The 18,927-nt window shown below is 42.5% G+C and overlaps 2 protein-coding genes across 2 annotated transcripts; one reads left to right on the forward strand and one right to left on the reverse strand.

The window, feature by feature from the left end:
• Window positions 1–270: 270 nt before the first annotated feature.
• On the reverse strand, window positions 271–12,489 carry LOC106601714 (guanine nucleotide-binding protein G(I)/G(S)/G(O) subunit gamma-5). The gene is made up of 3 exons (XM_014194063.2): window positions 11,962–12,489; window positions 2,439–2,565; window positions 271–2,122 (listed from the first exon to the last, which is right to left on the reverse strand). Exons 1-2 carry the CDS (start codon window positions 12,052–12,054, stop codon window positions 2,440–2,442), a joined length of 219 nt encoding a protein of 72 aa, XP_014049538.2. The 5' UTR covers window positions 12,055–12,489; the 3' UTR covers window positions 271–2,122; window position 2,439.
• A 320-nt stretch (window positions 12,490–12,809) lies between these two features.
• On the forward strand, window positions 12,810–18,181 carry LOC106601715 (ATP-dependent Clp protease proteolytic subunit, mitochondrial). Its single transcript, XM_045715430.1, has 7 exons — window positions 12,810–12,941; window positions 13,474–13,575; window positions 13,770–13,841; window positions 14,632–14,728; window positions 15,287–15,474; window positions 15,739–15,844; window positions 17,185–18,181. The coding sequence occupies exons 1-7, from the start codon at window positions 12,930–12,932 to the stop codon at window positions 17,394–17,396; spliced, it is 789 nt and encodes a 262-aa protein (XP_045571386.1). The 5' UTR covers window positions 12,810–12,929; the 3' UTR covers window positions 17,397–18,181.
• Window positions 18,182–18,927: the final 746 nt, after the last annotated feature.

The following is an 18,927-nucleotide window of genomic DNA, read 5'->3' on the forward strand; positions in this document are numbered from 1 at the left end:
CAGGACAGGAGTTGCCTACCACTGATACTCTTGTGTGTTCTGGCCAGTCAGCTTCAGGGGGCCACTCTTAACAAACTCCTTGATAAAACATTACATTTACATTTTAGCAGATGCTCTTATCCAGAGCGACTTACAGTAGTGAATGCATACATTTCATACATTTTTTCTCCGTACTGGTCCCCCGTGGGAATCGAACCCACAACCCTGGCGTTGCAAAAACCATGCTCTACCAACTGAGCCACACGGGACCACATGAGACTCAAGGAGATGTTCAAAGTGAAATTCTACATTTATTAAATTATTCAGTCAATACATGTCACGGTACCATTCTAAGACAAATACACACACAAAAAAAACGTTAAGGCACAAGAGAATGACAGTGTTTTCCACATGTATGAATCCTTCCACCAGAGCATTTCAGTGACTAATATTTGTAAAAATAGGTGCTCTGGTTTCCCCATGTATTATTGACACTGTAGTTCTCAAAAGTTATCTCTTCACTTTATTATAACGTCAGAGGAATTCAGAGCTCAGTCTCTGTCACCATAGTGAAAAGAGCTTGCGTTCCTCCATCTCCTTTCCTGCATGGCCACTGTTTTGAAAGGACTTGGTAGGCAAGACTAATAGTACTTTGAAAATCTGTTGGCCTAGTCCTTTTGCCTATCAGTGGTCATGTCAGAGGACATTATTGAAGACATATTTCTGGGTATTGGAACATGTTGAAGGGCTATTCTCCAGTTTTTAGCAACACTTCATGTTGTAATAAGAACACAGTATGGTTCCTAAACATTACTCATTCTCTGGTGTTGTTTTTCAACTCCTTCAGGTCCTCTTTAAGTGTTTCTGATTAATCAAGTGGGAAAGTAAATGCAGATTTAGGCCTCAACAGGTCTCGTGTATATATCGGGGCATTTAAATTACCAGAAATTTGGCACATACTAAGGCACATTAGTTTGAAGCAGTACGCAAAGAGTAAAAGGTAAAAGGGGTGGGGAACCCTACAAATGACTTTAAACCATTTATAATGTGTCCTTACTTTAACTTCGAGGCACCAATGGAGTAGCAGTCTCTTTCCACTGAGTGTCCTGATATCAGGCTTATTTATAATGATGATACACAGCAACTATAATTATCTATAGTGTCAGTACAGTAATCCTAATATTCTTGTTATGATCCTTCATATCGTTATTCTGATGTTGACTGAGCAACACCACAAAATCAGCATTGAAACAGATCTTTTGCATGACCTGAGTTTGAGATCTCTATATGCCAACACCCATAAGAAACCTCTAACATCTTCTCTGAGTCACTCTTTTCAAGACATAGTAACACCATTTTCTTTTTAATTACATTTTGCATCACAGTGGTTTAACTGTCAACTGAGGATCTTAACAGTGTAGTCGAGTGTTTAACACATGAGAATGCACGCAAAATTTCTGTCAAAAGACTCAATTCTCTTGAGACGCTCATGGAGTCACCACACTTTTAGCAGAGAATCATAAATTACACTTATCGAAATGCTTCACAATTTCACCTGACAAAAATCACAGTGACAGTGTTAAGGCGAGTTTGTGTGGAACCTTTGCATTGTGTTTGCAACCAATTGAGCACCATTTTGAAAAACAAGCTCTGAGATCAAACTCGGGTGTAATATCTTGTAGTGTGTTGAACATACCTTCACAACAATGATACGGTAGGCTATACTCATGTAATGGCATTGGGTCAACCACTTTAAAAGACTCACCAACAACAATGTGTAAAACCTAATACAGTTCAATTTCACTTTGAGTAAAAGAAAAGTAACAAAAGGTAGAGACTACAGGGAGAATTGGGGTTGAGAGTGCCATATTTATACTTTGAGGAGTGCTTTCATTCTAATGATCTCAACACACAAAGGACTGCAAATGTTATCCTTATTGAGCTGTAGAAATCCAGAACAGAACACATGTCAAAACTCACTCAGCATAGGGTTAATAATGCTTGTGATTGTGTTCTGGCATTGAGGTCTTCAGTGACTGGACGTGGTGGGGAAGGGTGTAGGAGACGCCGAGGGGCTTGGAGAAGAAAGGCATCCTTGGGGAATGTTCAGACGTGTTTTATGAGCTGCCATCATCACCATCGCCTGCAGTGAGAAAGCATAGAGTCCAATCAGATCAATGGCACAGCAGGTAGATGAGATATGGCTGCTATTGGTTACGCTCTCTTTGTAACAATCAAAGCCAGAAGGGTCAAAGGTTAGCAAACAGAGAGAGAAAAGGAGAGTGAGGAACAGGTAGAGAGGAAGGTAGAGAAAGAAAGCTGGACAGAAAGAGACAGAGAGAGAGAGTGTGTGTCTGTGTGTCCATGCACGTCTGTGTGTGAAAGAAAGAGACAGAAGAGAGAGAGATAGAGAGGGAGTTAATTGAAGCCTACTCTACCACATCAGACTGTCATCTCACCTCAGAAGAGGGCGCAGGACTTGGGGGGTCTGAAGGGGTTGTCGCTGGAGGGCACCCCCATGAAGAGAGGGTCTTTATGGGCGTTCTGCAGGCAGAAGGTCTTCAGGTCCGCTGCTGCCTGGGACACCTGAGAGTGGAAACAGAGAGACACTGTTTTCTATAAAGAAGTTCCAAGTAAATTGAGCTCAATCCTGCTCTACTTAACTTCTACTTGCTTTAACTCAGCTTTTCAAGAGAGACCTGGTCCACGCATCAATAAATAGAGGGGCCAACACTCTGCCACAATACTCCTACTGATACACAGTTTAATGAACCGACAGTAATATGCTCCAAGCTCACACTGTGAGAGAAACTGAGCAATGATCAGCTATTTTCCTAAAGTCCCTACCTAGGACTTGACAATAGCATAATGATCTGGTACTTTACTAGAGGGTTGTTTCATGGGTGAAGTCTATAACAGTTGTCATAACATTGTAATAACATTGTCCCCATTAACACAAGATGGCACTTTAGGACCAAGTCACAAATGGGCTATGCATTGAGTTTATTATTTATCTAGTTAGTTGATAATATGGTATAAATACCATCGAAATACCATCGATTTGATACCATCGATCACCACATTCTTTTGGAGAGATTGGAAATCCAAATTGGTCTACACAGACAAGTTCTGGCCTGGTTTAGATCTTATCTGTCGGAAAGATATCAGTTTGTCTCTGTGAATGGTTTGTCCTCTGACAAATCAACTGTACATTTCGGTGTTCCTCAAGGTTCCGTTTTAGGACCACTATTGTTTTCACTATATATTTTACCTCTTGGGGATGTCATTAGAAAACATAATGTTAAATTTCACTGCTATGCGGACTACACACAGCTGTACATTTCAATGAAACATGGTGAAGCCCCAAAATTGCCCTCGCTAGAAGCCTGTGTTTCAGACATAAGGAAGTGGATGGCTGCAAATGTTCTACTTTTAAACTCGGACAAAACTGAGATGCTTGTTCTAGGTCCCAAGAAACAAAGAGATCTTCTGTTGAATCTGACAATTAATCTTGATGGTTGTACAGTCGTCTCAAATAAAACTGTGAAGGACCTCGGCGTTACTCTGGACCCTGATCTCTCTTTTGAAGAACATATCAAGACTGTTTCAAGGACAGCTTTTTTCCATCTACGTAACATTGCAAAAATCAGAAACCTTCTGTCCAAAAATGATGCAGAAAAATTAATCCATGCTTTTGTTACTTCTAGGTTGGACTACTGTGTCGTGTCTTTGGGGGTACCATTAAACTGAAGATATGTTTATCAATTAGCTCCCTGTAATTATTATCACGCGATTAAAAAAAAAGTTCATCTCAACTACCGTATTACATGACTGCAAGGAGGAGGGAAGTTGCTTATTCACAGAGACAGCTGGCTCGAAATCATGAAAAGAATGGTCAATCAGGTTGGCTGATGGAATGTGTCGAGATATCGTACTATCTCCGTGGATCGGATTTTGTACCAAGAGGTTTCTAAACGTCTTTTTCTCGAGGGGTGCTTTCGACAGATACCCCTCGTGAAGGACTGCGTTGCAGCTAGCGTTAGGGGGAGACGGTGTGGTAAGTGGAGAAGGCACTGTGGCCTGTGACCATACCTGGTTGGTTTTCCAATCCATCAATGGGAGTAACCGATCCATCAAGTCTGCTCCAAGTAGCAGGGTTACAGTTTCGAGGCTGGTAACATACACAGGGTGAACGAGCGATACGTCCTGGAAGTGTAGTTTCAGCATGACTCTCAATGTGAGAGGCGAGGTAGTCTGAGTGACCCCTCGAAGTTTAGTGTCGCATCGTTCCACTTTTAACCAACGTTTAGTTGGCTTCAAAGCCCTTTTGAGATCATCAAACAATGTTTGAGAGATGAGTGATATTGTCGCACCCGAATCAATTAGCGCATGACAAGCTAAGCAGTCCTCCAGGACTGTTTCCAGGTATGGCCGTTTAGATTCGTGGTTAGTGGACATATTCCCCACAAAGTGGAGTGGTCGTTCGCAACGACGTGATGTGCCATGTCTGTTCAAGATGGAAGCAGATTGACTTTTCTGATTTTGAGTGGGCTTGGCTTTAATGAAGCGTTTGACCTTTTTCTTCGCAACTTTTGTATCAGAGTCTATAGACAGAGCCCGGGGGCTTGTTTCTTGATCAAGCGGGCTCTGGATAGGGTCTTGAATGAGAGCGGGAGAAATTTGAACTTTAACGTCCATGCTATGGGTGTTAATTCCTGCGGACCTGGTGTCCGGTAATTCCCCATCTAGTCCTTGTGACTTATCTTTTACCCTTTTCCCAAATTGTTCTCGCTTAAGTTCTTCCCGTAGTGGGACTTCTGGAGAACATTGGTCTACGTTTTGGTCGTCCTTCAACCCTTTGTTACCCTTGTGCTCTGACACTTTTTGTGGGTTGGGTGCAGGAACGTAGCGAACGGGTCGATTGTAGCGGTAGTCATGTTGATGGCTACGTACTTTACAGTTATTTCGACCGCGGAGGTTATTGGAATCATGGTTTCGTGGTAGAAACTGTTGTTGTGCGTCATCTCTAGACGCTCCAATACCTGATAATGCACCCTCTAACTGGAGTGAGTGCTCCTGGTTAAACTTCAAAACTGAGTGGTCAGGGCTCTTAGCGTTGTGAACTTTTGATGCCTCAAAAGCTGTGCTTGCAAGCTCTCTGAGTTGTAAGATAGGCAAGCCAACGTGGGCTGCAGGGCCCAAGTAGGTAATGAAGGTGGGATACATGTTCGACAGAAACATTTGTTTGAATGGTAACAGCTCTTCCATTCCTGTTTCTGTGAGTAGGCCAAAGTAAGCTGAACGAAGCCTATGATAGAAAGCTTGTGGGTGTTCGTTCCGAGCTTGTTTGATGGTGTTAGCCAGTGAGCTATCGTGTTTGCGAGTCGCAGAACCACTGAATTCTAATTTCAAAGCTGTGGCAAGTTTAGCATAGTCATTTAGCACGTGTTGCTGTTGTAGATGAATGAACCTCGTCACGTGTCTATTCGATGTTCGCTTCAACAGGTAAACCCTGTCAGAACCCGTAGCGTTCGGGTAGCCACCCAACGCGTCCTCTATGTCAGCTAGGAACGTCTCAGTATCGTTTGGCTGACCTGGAACGGGGTCAAAGGTGGGGAAATTCTTGACGAGTTTGTCAAGGTATTCTGCGCCAAGCGGGCGGAGAGGGTTGGCTTCATCCTGTGGAGAAATTGGGGCCGAAAGGCCAAGAGAAGAAGCCAAGCCTTGTTGTTGTTGGCCAAGAGGCGCCATATTACTCAGTGCCGAAGGGCCAAGAGGAGAAGACTGAGGGACACATGAGGGAGGCAAGGTCTGAAACCTATTGTCTTCACTCCTGTGAGTACAGGGCTCCGGTTGCTTGGATGGGAAGTCGCGCTGTAGAGCGTGACCATTCTGGATTTCCTCCAGATGGTACCTAAGGGTGGAATTCTGCTGCATTGCAGAGTCCACTTGAGTGCTTAGAGTACTGATTTTGGACACGTGAGTGTCACACCTGCTCCTTTCGGTCTCAAACTTATCTGTCATGGTTTGCAGATAGAGGTCTTGAGTACGGAGCGAGAGATTCAGTGATGAGATTTCCTCTGCTTGCTTAGAAATCAATATTTCCAACCTCATCACCTGAGTTCTCTCATCATTCATTTGGTCAGCGACTTCAATAAGTTCTGCTGATTTATCATCCAACTTTGTCATTGTGTTCATTAACTGATCGTCTTTGGTCTGCAGCGCTTTGAGGAGCACCGTGTTATTTTGAGTAACATTCAACAAAACAGCATGCATGTTGTCAAGTTGAGCGCTCCTGTTTGTAGATAACTCTTCAGATTTATCTAGTTTGGCGTGGACATCATTGTATTTAGTTTTGGCTAAATCGAGTTGTTCCTGTAGCATATGATTTTGTTCCTGTAGAAAACGATTTTGTTGAAGAGCTTGTGCTTGTTCATCGTCGTACGTTTTTGCAATGACATTTAATTGTTCAGTTTTCGAACGCAGTTCCATAGCTAGCAGAATTTTTCCCTTTTCTGCATTTGTGATTGGTTTCCCGGTTCTCTTCACCTGTCCCTTTATGTCTACCGTTACCTGCTCGTGCTTCAGCTGTGCACTGCGGTATTGGACAGATGGCAATCTCGGATGGCAAGACATCAGAGCTAGACTGGAGAGAACCTTTACGAGGCCTGCGCCCGATGGTTGATTTTGGAAAACATTGTTGTCTGCTTTTCCACTAATGGCATAATTAGGGTTGTTATCGCAACACACACACACACAGAGATCAATCCAGTTACGGGTGGAGGTTCACTAATTAGCAGGCGAGTGGGAACCACCCCCTCTGATAGCTTGCACATTATTAGAACATTTGAAAGGAAAAAATTGTTTTTCCTAATTTTCCAAAATTTGGTTTTGGAATGTGGAAAACTGCAAAGACGATTTTAATCTATTTATAGACGTTAATGAACCATCAGTACTGTACAGTACTGTGGAAGTTGGACGTGAATGAATTTGCAAAAGCAAATTGAATTAATCAATGCCAATGATTAGTCCTACCTGGGTAGGCTATCTGGGTATTAACTTTGAATTACCTGAGAGGTTGCTTCATCAAGGTTAACATGCAAAGTTTAAGTTGTCTCATTTAGTTGGAAGAACCTAGAAAGGTATGTTCGACAATTTAACTAAATAAATTGAATGAGATGATAATCCATACAATCTCCATTGATTGGATATCATAAGTGTAAACCGTAGTTCAAATGTTGGGACCCTTCACCACTAGGGTACGCACCTCCCTGGGGCTGAGCGTCAGTAATGGGTTTGGTGAATGTGCTTTGCTAAAGCAGATTTTACTGATTAATCTATTTATGATATATCAAACCTGTATAGGCTATCTGGGAATTAACTTTGAATTACCTGAGAGGTTGCTTCATCAAAGTTAAGTTTGGAAAAAGTTAATCATGTCTCATTGTAGACGCCCAATCAATTTTGGATATTATTTGAAAGATCCACTTGAAAAGGTAAATCTGGCAATTTCACTTGTTAGTTAAATTGAATGAGACGTGCTCCACGTTTGAATTTCCCCTAGAGATGTACTGGCAATTCTTCACCACCAGGGTGCAGAATGCTGAAATTTAAACGGAAGTACAAAGGTCGGACTTCAGTCGCGCTAGCGGAGAAATTTTAAACGTGTTACGGTGGAGGGTAAAATGTTCCCTCTCTGTTAGCTTACCCGTAATTCTAAGCTATTGCTACTTGGTTCAGGAGTATCCTTCCAAGCACCAAAATAGGATCCTTTCCCTTATGGAAAGGGTGGGTTTTCTAGTGACGTCTCACCTTAACCCCATTCAACATATTCTGCTAGCGTTTATGTTGACCGGAGCGACACGGTACTTAACTACAAATACGCATACGGTCTGCCCACAGTCTTAGTGCGGTAGGCAAATTATTCGGCTCGGTTCCCGGACAGTTAACTTCTAATTTCTAACCTTACTCTAGAAGTTCATATTTACCGACAGAAATACTACCGTTTGGCCTAACGGACTAAATCTGGAATTTAAATCCTCACTGCTATCGACATAAGACCGGAGCTACTCTAAATAGCTTCTCTCAATGGAAAATGCACAATCACTTTGTTTACATAGCAGGCTGTTTGTACAATTCTGTTTGCACAATTGATATATAGAATTTCACAGCAAAGTCCAATTCTATCTTAGATTCCTCGCACGGGGGCTCCAATATGTCGTGTCTTTGGGGGTACCATTAAACTGAAGATATGTTTATCAATTAGCTCCCTGTAATTATTATCACGCGATTAAACTGATTAATCGTTTAATTGTAATTAACTAGGAGGTCGGGGCACCAAGGAGAATATTCAGATTACAAAGCTATAATTTTCCTAATATAACTTTCCTGTACTATAATATTATATTCTATTATAGTATAGGTCGATTATCTTCTAAGTTTAAATGGTGTATTTACCTCTAGTCCAGTCTCATTCCAAAACGTAAATTGTATCTGCACGAACACAGTCTTTACTAAAATCATCCATACATCAATTGTCTTAAAATCATTTATTTACTACACTAAGTAATTAACAGAAAAACATACAAACAGTAATTATCGTCAACAAAGGATTGGTATCGGAATGTGCCCTTGTGGGCTAAACAGGCTGGTCGGCCTGTTGAACAATGGGTCATAAATGGTCAGCTGAGAAGTTTACACAGAGTTCATTAACAATTGACAATTGAAGGCTCACTCATTCGGGAACAATTGCAATCAATATATATATTTACGCTCAGTGTGTCGTTCTGATTCTTGTTGGAGAGTAGTTCTGTTGGGGAGTTTTGTCCGCGTTCTCTCTCTCTCTCTCTCTCGATTAGAATGGATCTTTCAGAGCGACATTCATTAATGTCGTCATAGAATGGTGGTTTCGTTGGTCTTCGCGTTCGATGATATAATTTACTTAGCTGCAGACTAATAATTAATATCAAAGACTTGTTCTTATTCTGTCGGTATCAATAGTCTAAAAGTTAACCACGTGGTATGGTTCACTTTCAGTAGAGGAATTGGAAGGTACAACCTATTAGCCAACGGAGTGTAGGCCTGGTCTGGAGAAATGTAAATCAGGGAGTGTTTTATAGTGCCCATCGAACAGGCTGGTCAAATGACGCCTGGTCCTGTATATGTCCCTGGGGCGTGCCTATGACTGAGTTAGATTTGGTTACAGAAATACAATTCTATCACATTACATCAGTACATAGCATCTCAATGTCTTACAAAAGCTTTATCCTTATCAATACATTCCATACACCCATATGAGGCAAGTCTTAAACTGAGTCTATTATATAAACAGTTTTATGGTAATATGGCTATATTGTCTCTTCTGAGTATCACAAAATGGTACCGAGCGGATCAGTTCGTAGCTGGGTTCTTCACCAATCTTCCATACCTTCTCCAGCACACCCATGTCGCTCGGTTCTCCAATTCTATGAGTTGGAAGAATTTCCTTTGTCTCTCTATGAAACATGGGGTAGGAGATTCTCCTCAGAGGGTTTTTTACAACCCTGGGTTGGGGGGAAGGTAGGTTGGGTGATGGTACGAAGGGGAGGGGGTCAACTGTCCTTCCTGTACCCAAAGAGGCCAACGTCATGACAACTGCAATGCTCTACTTTCTGGCTACCCGGATAAAGCACTAAATAAACTTCAGTTAGTGCTAAATACGACTGCTAGAATCCTGACTACAACCAAAAAATGTGATCATATTACTCCAGTGCTAGCCTCCCTACACTGGCTTCCTGTTAAGGCAAGGGCTGATTTCAAGGTTTTACTGCGAACCTACAAAGCATTACATGGGTTTGCTCCTACCTATCTTTCTGATTTGGTCCTGCCGTACATACCTACACGTACGCTACGGTCACAAGACGCAGGCCTCCTAATTGTCCCTAGAATTCCTAAGCAAACAGCTGGAGGCAGGGCTTTCTCCTATAGAGCTCAATTTTTATGGAATGGTCTGCCTACCCATGTGAGAGATGCAGACTCGGTCTCAACCTTTAAGTCTTTACTGAAGACTCATCTCTTCAGTAGGTCCTATGATTGAGTGTAGTGTGGCCCAGGAGTGTGAAAGTGAACGGAAAGGCTCTGGAGCAACGCACCGCCCTTGCTGTCTCTGCCTGGCCGGTTCCCCTCTCACCACTGGGATTCTCTGCCTCTAACCCTATTACAGGGGCTGAGTCACTGGCTTATTGGTGTTCTTCCATGCCGTCCCTAGGAGGGGTGCGTCACTTGAGTGGGTTGAGTCACTGACGTGGTCTTCCTGTCTGGGTTGGTGCCCCCCCTTGGGTTGTGCCGTGGCGGAGATCTTTGTGGGCTATACTCGGCCTTGTCTCAGGATGGTAAGTTGGTGGTTGAAGTTATCCCTCTAGTGGTGTGGGGGCTGTGCTTTGGCAAAGTGGGTGGGGTTATATCCTTCCTGTTGGCCCTGTCCGGGGGTATCATCGGATGGGGCCACAGTGTCTCCTGAACCCTCCTGTCTCAGCCTCCAGTATTTATGCTGCAGTAGTTTATGTGTCGGGGGGCTAGGGTCAGTCTGTTATATCTGGAGTATTTCTCCTGTCTTATCCGGTGTCCTGTGTGAATTTAAATATGCTCTCTCTAATTCTTTCTTTCTCTCGGAAGACCTGAGCCCTAAGACCATGCCTCAGGACTACCTGGCATGATGACTCCTTGCTGTCCCCAGTCCACCTGGCCGTGCTGCTGCTCCAGTTTCAACTTTTCTGCCTGCGGCTATGGAACCCTGACCTGTTCACCGGACGTGCTACCTGTCCCAGACCTGCTGTTTTCAACTCTCTAGAGACAGCAGGAGCGGTAGAGATACTCTCAATGATCGGCTATGAAAAGCCAACTGACATTTACTCTTGAGGTGCTGACTTGTTGCACCCTCGACAACTACTGTGATTATTATTATTTGACCATGCTGGTCATTTATGAACATTTGAACATCGTGGCCATGTTCTGTTATAATCTCCACCCGGCACAGCCAGAAGAGGACTGGCCACCCCTCATAGCCTGGTTCCTCTCTGGGTTTCTTCCTAGGTTTTGGCCTTTCTAGGGAGTTTTTCCTAGCCACCGTGCTTCTACACCTGCATTGCTTGCTGTTTGGGGTTTTAGGCTGGGTTTCTGTACAGCACTTTGAGATATCAGCTGATGTAAGAAGGGCTATATAAATACATTTGATTTGATATAAACTTATTTCATAGGCTATAGATAAAATACTATATTTGTCCTGCATTCTCATATGCCCTTCAAAGCACAGCATGCTTGAGTGCTCCAGGGTGGTTTAAGGTCTGCGGACTAATCTGGCTTTCTCCTCTAAAAGGAGTAATTTGGTCAACAATCGCACTACTGTCACAGCCACAATCAACAAAGGCCACCAGTGTGCTGCACCATTCGCGGAAACTAGCCTACGAGCAGTTTGCTTTCTCCGGACAACATAGTCTACAGCAGGAAATCTTCACATTTCACATGATTAACTTTAGAGCACAATTAACAGCAAATCGTTCACTTCTAAATATATCATAAATACATCCATTCAAAACGGCGTTAAACTAAGTGAAGAGCTGAGGAGTAGCCTAGACTTGCCATAACACTTATGCATACAGCAAAACTAGAACCGCATTATAATCTTACGTTTTTCTTTCGGTAACATGACAGGTGAAAGGCGGCGCTCGATCGAGCACGTCAATTTACAGGCTACTCCTTAGGTCTACTGGACAGCGCTGCAGTTAGTTACAATTCTGCAAACAGATGGCATAGTTCCAATGGAACAGCATTTTGAAACATATGGCCTGGAAGTAACAAAATAACGCGATGCTTCCCATAAAATAGTCCAACTTAACACAATATTTAGCTTTTCAATAGTTACCAAAGGGCCATGTTGACAAGTCAGCCAGTCACACCCAATGCAGAACAGTTTTTAATCAGTCTTTCTGAATGTAATTTATTTACCTTGATCCTGCGAACACTCGCCTCTAGCCGAAGTTGTTTTACCACCTTCTGAGCGATAACCAAGTTGCTGCTGTTTGCGCTGTTATTCGACATGTCTGCGAGGTCTGTCCAAGTGAAAGTGTCCGGCTATCACTTGAAAGAACGATATTTTCTGTTGAGGCCGCTGCGACTCAAGTGCTCCCCCCTCTCTGAAAAAACGCACCTCTTTTTTTGCGCAATGTTCTCCCCACTGCTTTCAGAATTGCCCCCAATTAAAGATGGTTATCAGTAGAGGCACTTATGTGTACATGTAAGAAAAACAACAACAACATAATAATAATAGATCAGTCAGGTAAACAAATGAATGGGCTCTTTTCGGAAAATTAAATGTTCCTTTGGGTTTTATATTGTGTCGCCAATAATACACTGGTTTCTAGGCCTACAGTAGGCTATGGTGAAGTAAATCAAAGGAAACGTATCTTATTAGAATGGTCTTGGCTCTCTATTGTATAAAGATACCTTTTCTAAACAACCCCAGAACCACGAGGATATCATTAGCGAAATACAGTCTCGTCATGTGCTCCTTTTTTAAAATGCTTATTTAAAGAGACCCCCACCTACAATGTCACGAGTTTTGGCTCTTCAACACACATCTGTCTTTTAATGACATTTCATTTTAAGCTTTATTCATCACATTATTATTCAATAGTATAATTATTTATATAACAAGTAGGCGTTTGTATTTAAATAATAGTTGGTATCTGAAAATGATCAAGGCAACGATAAGCAATACTGTAGTATTATGTTAGTGGATTTTTCTTGTGCACCATTGCCATCTAGCGCCCACATATTCGAGCCTGTAAACACAAACTCGTCACATGACAGAGAAATATTGCTCAACGACTTTAGGAACAGATCGACGCTCAAAGTAGAATTGTTTCCGGTTAAATTGGGGTCAAACAGGGGATTGAACGTTACAAGACATCACAATGCTTATACGAGTAAGTATTGGAGATAAAGAGTGAAACATAATTTGGAAATGCATCGTTTGTGTTGTAAGCTATATAGATTACAATGTGCAAATGTTTATTTGCTGTCTCAGCGGTGCATTCTCGACTCAGATGAACAGTATGCATCATGCACCTGCGACGATTAAATAGCCAGTGAGCTAGCTGGCTAGCCACACTTGTGTAACTTGACCAAAATTGTGTAGCTAACCTAACTCATTCCCATCTCGCTAAATTTAATTATAATTGTTTAAAGGAAAACCTCTGTCAACATTTCCCTAACTGTTAATGTGAAATCATGAGTAACTGTAGCATTTTCTAGTGTGTGTGTAATGTTCAGAGATGATGTAAGATCATAATACATTTGAAAGCTTTGTCTTGAACACACTTCAAGGGGCCAGAGTGGAAAAAAATAACCATGCTATCTCTGAATGTAACTTTTACATATTATTGAAATAACCTGCCCAACACTTAGGTTAAGATCTTAGAGACAAATGTTAACTCTTTCTCTCTATCCCCCTCTTAGAGGGTGTTACAATGTGGAGTGACAGCTTTAAAGTCACGCAGGACCATTCACCACAGTGCTCAATGGAGGAGTCCTCTCATACCTATTGTTGTGGAGCAGACGGTAAGAATTGGAACCCCAACAGAGTTCTATTTAGAACTGCAACATTTCTATGCAACTTGATTCACTCTTGGTTTGGAACAGTTTAGTTAGTAGTTTTCCCCTGTCAGTTCCTGGTCCTAGCTAGTCTAGCTGCTTTCCCTTGTTCAAAGGTCTTCCTCTTTCTTTCCCTAATTCTTTTCCCTTGTCTTTCTCAGGGTCGAGGAGAGCGGGCGTATGACATCTACTCTCGTCTTCTGAGGGAGAGGATCATCTGTGTAATGGGGCCGGTAAGTCTCACTGTGTATCACTGTCTGTGTAATGGGGCCGGTAAGTCTCACTGTGTATCACTGTCTGTGTAATGGGGCCGGTAAGTCTCACTGTGTATCACTGTCAGTATAATGGGGCCGGTAATTCTAGCTGTGTGTCGCTGTTTGTGTAATAGGGCCGGTAAGTGTAGTTGTGTGTCACTGTCTAATGTGGCCGGTAATTCTAGCTGTGTGTCGGTGTAATGGGGCCAATAAGTCTCGCTGTGTGTCACAGGCTTACCGGCCCCATTACACAGACAGTGACACACAAATAGACTTACTGGCCCTATTACAGACAGTGACACACAGATAGGCTTACCGGCCCCATTACACAGATAATCTGTGTGTCACTCTCTGTAATAGGGCCGGTAAGTCTGTGTGTGTAATAGTTTGGGATTCAAAACCTACACAAGGAGACATTGGGTATGTTTACATGCACACTAATAATTCGATATGAAACTGATTATGGCAGTAAAGGTTGCTAGATCAAATCCCTGAGCTGACAAGGTAAAAATCTGTTGTTCTAGCCCTGAACAAGGCAGTTAACCCACTGTTCCTAGGCCGTCATTGTAAATAAGAATTTGTTCTTAAGACTTGCCTCGTTAAATAAAAGGTAAGAAAAAAAAAAAATGTATACAACTTACTCTGCTTATCGGCGCAAGGTCATAATCGAAGTAAGCCCACACCGATTAAAACATCTGGATTTCTGAGTCTGCATTTGCAGTTAAGATTCATTTGTTAATCTCTCTCCTCTCCCCTTGCCTTTTTTCAGATTGATGACTCTGTGGCCAGTCTGGTTATTGCTCAACTACTCTTTCTGCAGTCAGAGAGCAACAATAAACCCATCCACATGTACATCAACAGTCCTGGTAAGAGAATAGAGGGGAACCTCCCACAAAATTGGTGGAAGAACAGATGGTGGTGGCAGGGGATGGTTGGCGAGATAGGGATGGTTACTTGATTAAAAAGCACGTTTCTTGGAGGGGAAAGAGACAGAGAGAACACAAGTGTCAGATGGATCCGATGACAGTAATAGAAGATAAAGGGTGCAGTCAGAAACTATTTTTACCTTAACCTAATGAAGTTCATTTGAAGTCGACGTTAAAGCTGAGATCCATGATAGGCGCAACAGCCACAGGCGCATTTGTTATTGTTTTGAGGAAATGAGCATCCAGCATTGTGGTAATAAAAATCGTACATACTTGGTTCTATCGTGCGTGCAATGATGTCAGATGGAAAAAAAGTGTTTGTTTGAAGTAACGTCTTTGTTGTAATATCGCAAATGGATATGTCAGTTTCACCACTATGGATTCCAGCTTTAAGGAGAAATAGAAATGTCTGGGAGAAGAGGAACATCGATGAACTAAATCCAACAAACCGTTAATCCTGGTTCACCATGATGTTCCTATCCTCTTCTTCCCCCCCAGGCGGTGTTGTGACGGCAGGCCTAGCCATCTACGACACCATGCAGTACATCCTCAATCCAATCTCCACGTGGTGTGTAGGCCAGGCCGCCAGCATGGGCAGTCTTCTCCTGGCTTCGGGCACGGCCGGCATGAGGCACTCCCTGCCCAACGCCCGCATCATGGTGCACCAGCCCTCCGGAGGAGCCAGGGTAAGGAGGGAAAGAGGTAATGGGACCAGGGAGGCAGCAGGAATAGGAGCTGGGGGGGGTTAGGTGTTCCGGCAGGTAAGGGGATAAGGGGGGGGTTAGAGAACCTGGTACAACTGTTGGTTGGTTTAGTTTGTGTTGCCATCAAAAGCCAGACCTGTGATTGTCTATAGGCTATTGGGCATGTAAATATGAGTTAAGTATTTTGACACCTCACCTCAGTTGCCTTTACATAACATCTGTCTTCTCTCTCCTGTGTGTTATTAGGGTCAGGCTACAGACATCGCCATTCAGGCTGAGGAGATCATGAAGCTAAAGAAACAGATCAATCAACTCTACGCTAAACACACTGGCCAGCTGTTGACACATATAGGTAAGTAGCTAAGGCATCCAGTTCAGTAGAGTCTGGCTCAGAGGGAAAAGCCTTGAGTAAGCATACAAAAGTTCAAAACAATGTAGACAGACCTGGGTTCAAATACATGTCATTATTTATTCGTTATTAATATACTTTTGTGTATTTTCAAATAATGTGGCCAAATCAGCTACTTCTATTTGAAAGTATTTTCTTATGACTTCCTATAAATAGCCAAAACAAATTTCAAGTACTTATATCAACAGAGTGGCTGTGTGGCCGAATTCTCTGACACCTCTTTTCGGTAGCTAAACAACCGAACCTGGGAATGTGTGGGATTCTCTACTTTACAAACAAGCCCATTGTCAAACTCTGGTTACTGTCTACATGTGCAGAACTTTCAGCTGCACAGAGGTGGAACAGGCAACTCTGGCTAATTTCAATCATGTGCTGTATCAAATCGTGTGGCGTTGCTTGATCATTGAGAAGCTAATGTTGTTTTGCCCCACAATGCAATGTAGACTGCTTCAAAATCAAATTTTGTTTGTCATATGCGCCAAATACAACAGGTGTAGTAGACCTTAACACTTTTTTTTCTTAACCAACAATGCTTTAAGAAGTTAAGTACATTAAAAAAATTAAATAAAAGTAACAAATAAACAGCAGCAGTGAAATAACAATAGCGAGGCTATATACAGGGGGTACCGGTACAGAGTCAATGTGCTTATGTTTGTACCATTTCAATATCCTTAGTTACAACAGAGAAAGTTATAGCCTACATCCTAAATTAGCCAACTATATATTTTTTTTTTGGGGGGGGGTGTTCGTTTAAGTCGCTGCAGGGTTTTTATTTCAGCTGCTCATAAAGATGAGGCAGAGACTAACACAACATGCGCAGAACATGATTCGGTTGTTTAGCTCTGGGGAAAAGGCGTCCAGGGGGGCGGGACGGTTTGATTCAATCGTTTAGCCTTTGAAATAAGACTAATACCCGTATGACCACACAGACCTGGGTTCAAATGCATGAAATTATACTTGTCTTGTTTTCTAATACGTGCCAGTACTTAAGTATTTCCAAACAGATCCCAATATGCAACATTAATATTCCAATAAAAAAATTATTCAAAATGTCTTAAGTAATATTGTCTGATGGAAAATGTACCATAGCCTCTGAGTCCCATATGAATTAGTGACTCCTAACTAAATTCAAGCACTATTTCAAGGTTAAGTGATTTGATGATTGACTCCTTCCTCACTCAAAGCACTTAGAGTGAACTCACCTCAGCCACCACCAATGTGTCGCACATTTTCACCAAAACTCGTAACCGTACAATTATTCCCTTCTGTTTTCTTTCTCCCAGAGGGTGTGATGGAGAGAGATCGTTACATGAGCCCCATTGAGGCACAGGACTTTGGGATCATCGACCGAGTGTTGGTGCATCCTCCCCAGGCGGGCCAGGACGACCCAGAGCTGGTCCAGAAGGAGTCCCCTACCGCCATCTGCCCCTCGCCAGCCTCCCAAACCTCCGCCACCGAGCAGAGCCTCCCCTCCTCATACAAACCCGAACCCTGACCTCAGACTACCAGGAAGCAGTCCCACACCCAATCACAAGCCATCCTCTATCTTCTACCCACCTATAGGCACTTCTGTAGATCGGAATGGATTGGACAGGTGCAAGCAATATGCTGATGTCCTGTAAATCCAAATGTATTCGAGTGGATACTAATATGTGAGAAGTTACAGCGTAGCCTACCAGAGGGCAAAGTGGAGCTATTACTATATTGCTTATACCTGTCCAATCCTTTGATCTACAGAAGTGCTCTGGGTGGATAGGGGCCGGTTTGGAACAGAGGACCTGCATTGTATACCTCTGTGCTGGAGAAACCTCTGGGAGAGGAGACAAAATGCAGCAGTGTTAGAATATTTACATTTAAGAATGATAATTTTTGACTAGTCTCAGATTTGTACTGTCCCCCATAATATGCACACTGTATTTATCACAAACAAAGACTGCAGATCTCTACAGTGAAGGAAACAATATAGCCCTTATTTGTACAAGCCATGACACAATTGTGATGTTGATTATCATGAACTGGAATAAAATACATTATCTTTGAGTTGCACATCCAACCTGGGCCTGTACTCATAAAGCATCTAAGAGTAGGAGTGTTGATCTAGGATCAGTTCCTTCTGTCCATGCAATCTTATTCATTATGACAGACAAGGCAAAACGGATTCTAGATCAGCACTCCTACTCTTAATGCTTTATGAATACAGGCTCCGAATTAAAAACTGATAATTGAATCAACGCATGAATCGAGTCTGTAACAAGTAAAGGTTTTTGATTGTCTCAGTGATAAGATCAACTGAGCCGTTTTCTTTTGCAATATACAGAAGTCGGAAGTTTACATAGACCTTAGCCAAATACATTAACTCAGTTTTTCACAATTCCTGGCATTTAATCCTAGTAAAAATTCCCTGTTTTAGGTCCGTTAGGATCATCACTTTATTTTAAGAATGTGAAAAGTCAGAATAGTGATTTATTTCAGCTTTTATTTCTTTCATCACATTCACAGTGGGTCAGAAGTGTACATAAACAATTTAAAGGCATACTAATTGAGTGTAACTTGGGTCAAACGTTTTGGGTAAGCTTCCCACAATAAGTTGGGTGAATTTTGGCCCATTCCTCCTGACAGAGCTGGGGTAACTGAGTCAGGATTGTAGGCCTCCTTGCTCGCACACGCTTTTTTAGTTCTGCCCACAAATTTTCTATAGGATTGATGTCAGGGCTTTGTGATGGCCACTCCAATACCTTGACTTTGTTGTCCTTAAGCCATTTTGCCACAACTTTAGAAGTATGCTTGGGGTCATTGTCCATTTGGAAGACACATTTGCGACTAAGCTTTAACTTCCTGACTGATGTCTTGAGATGTTGCTTCAATATATCCACATACTTTTCCTACCTCATGATGCCATCAATTTTGTGAAGTGCACAAATCCCTCCTGCAGCAAAGCACCCACACAACATGATGCTGCCACCCCTGTGCTTCACGGTTGGGATGGTGTTCTTCGGCTTGCAAGCTTCCCCCCCTTTTCCTCCAAA

Source organism: Salmo salar, chromosome ssa03 (genome assembly GCF_905237065.1).
Source record: "Salmo salar chromosome ssa03, Ssal_v3.1, whole genome shotgun sequence".
NCBI lineage: Eukaryota > Metazoa > Chordata > Actinopteri > Salmoniformes > Salmonidae > Salmo > Salmo salar.

Excerpts from the sequence above, each read along its gene's own strand:
- LOC106601714 (XM_014194063.2), bottom strand. The coding sequence starts at position 12,054 with ATGTCGAATAACAGCGCAAACAGCAGCAACTTGGTTATCGCTCAGAAG. Across the intron at positions 2,566-11,961 it reads CGAGTGTTCGCAGGATCAAG|GTGTCCCAGGCAGCAGCGGA; the intron begins GTAAATAAATTA and ends TTCCACTCTCAG.
- LOC106601715 (XM_045715430.1), top strand. Across the intron at positions 14,729-15,286 it reads CATGTACATCAACAGTCCTG|GCGGTGTTGTGACGGCAGGC; the intron begins GTAAGAGAATAG and ends CTTCCCCCCCAG. Across the intron at positions 15,475-15,738 it reads AGCCCTCCGGAGGAGCCAGG|GGTCAGGCTACAGACATCGC; the intron begins GTAAGGAGGGAA and ends GTGTGTTATTAG.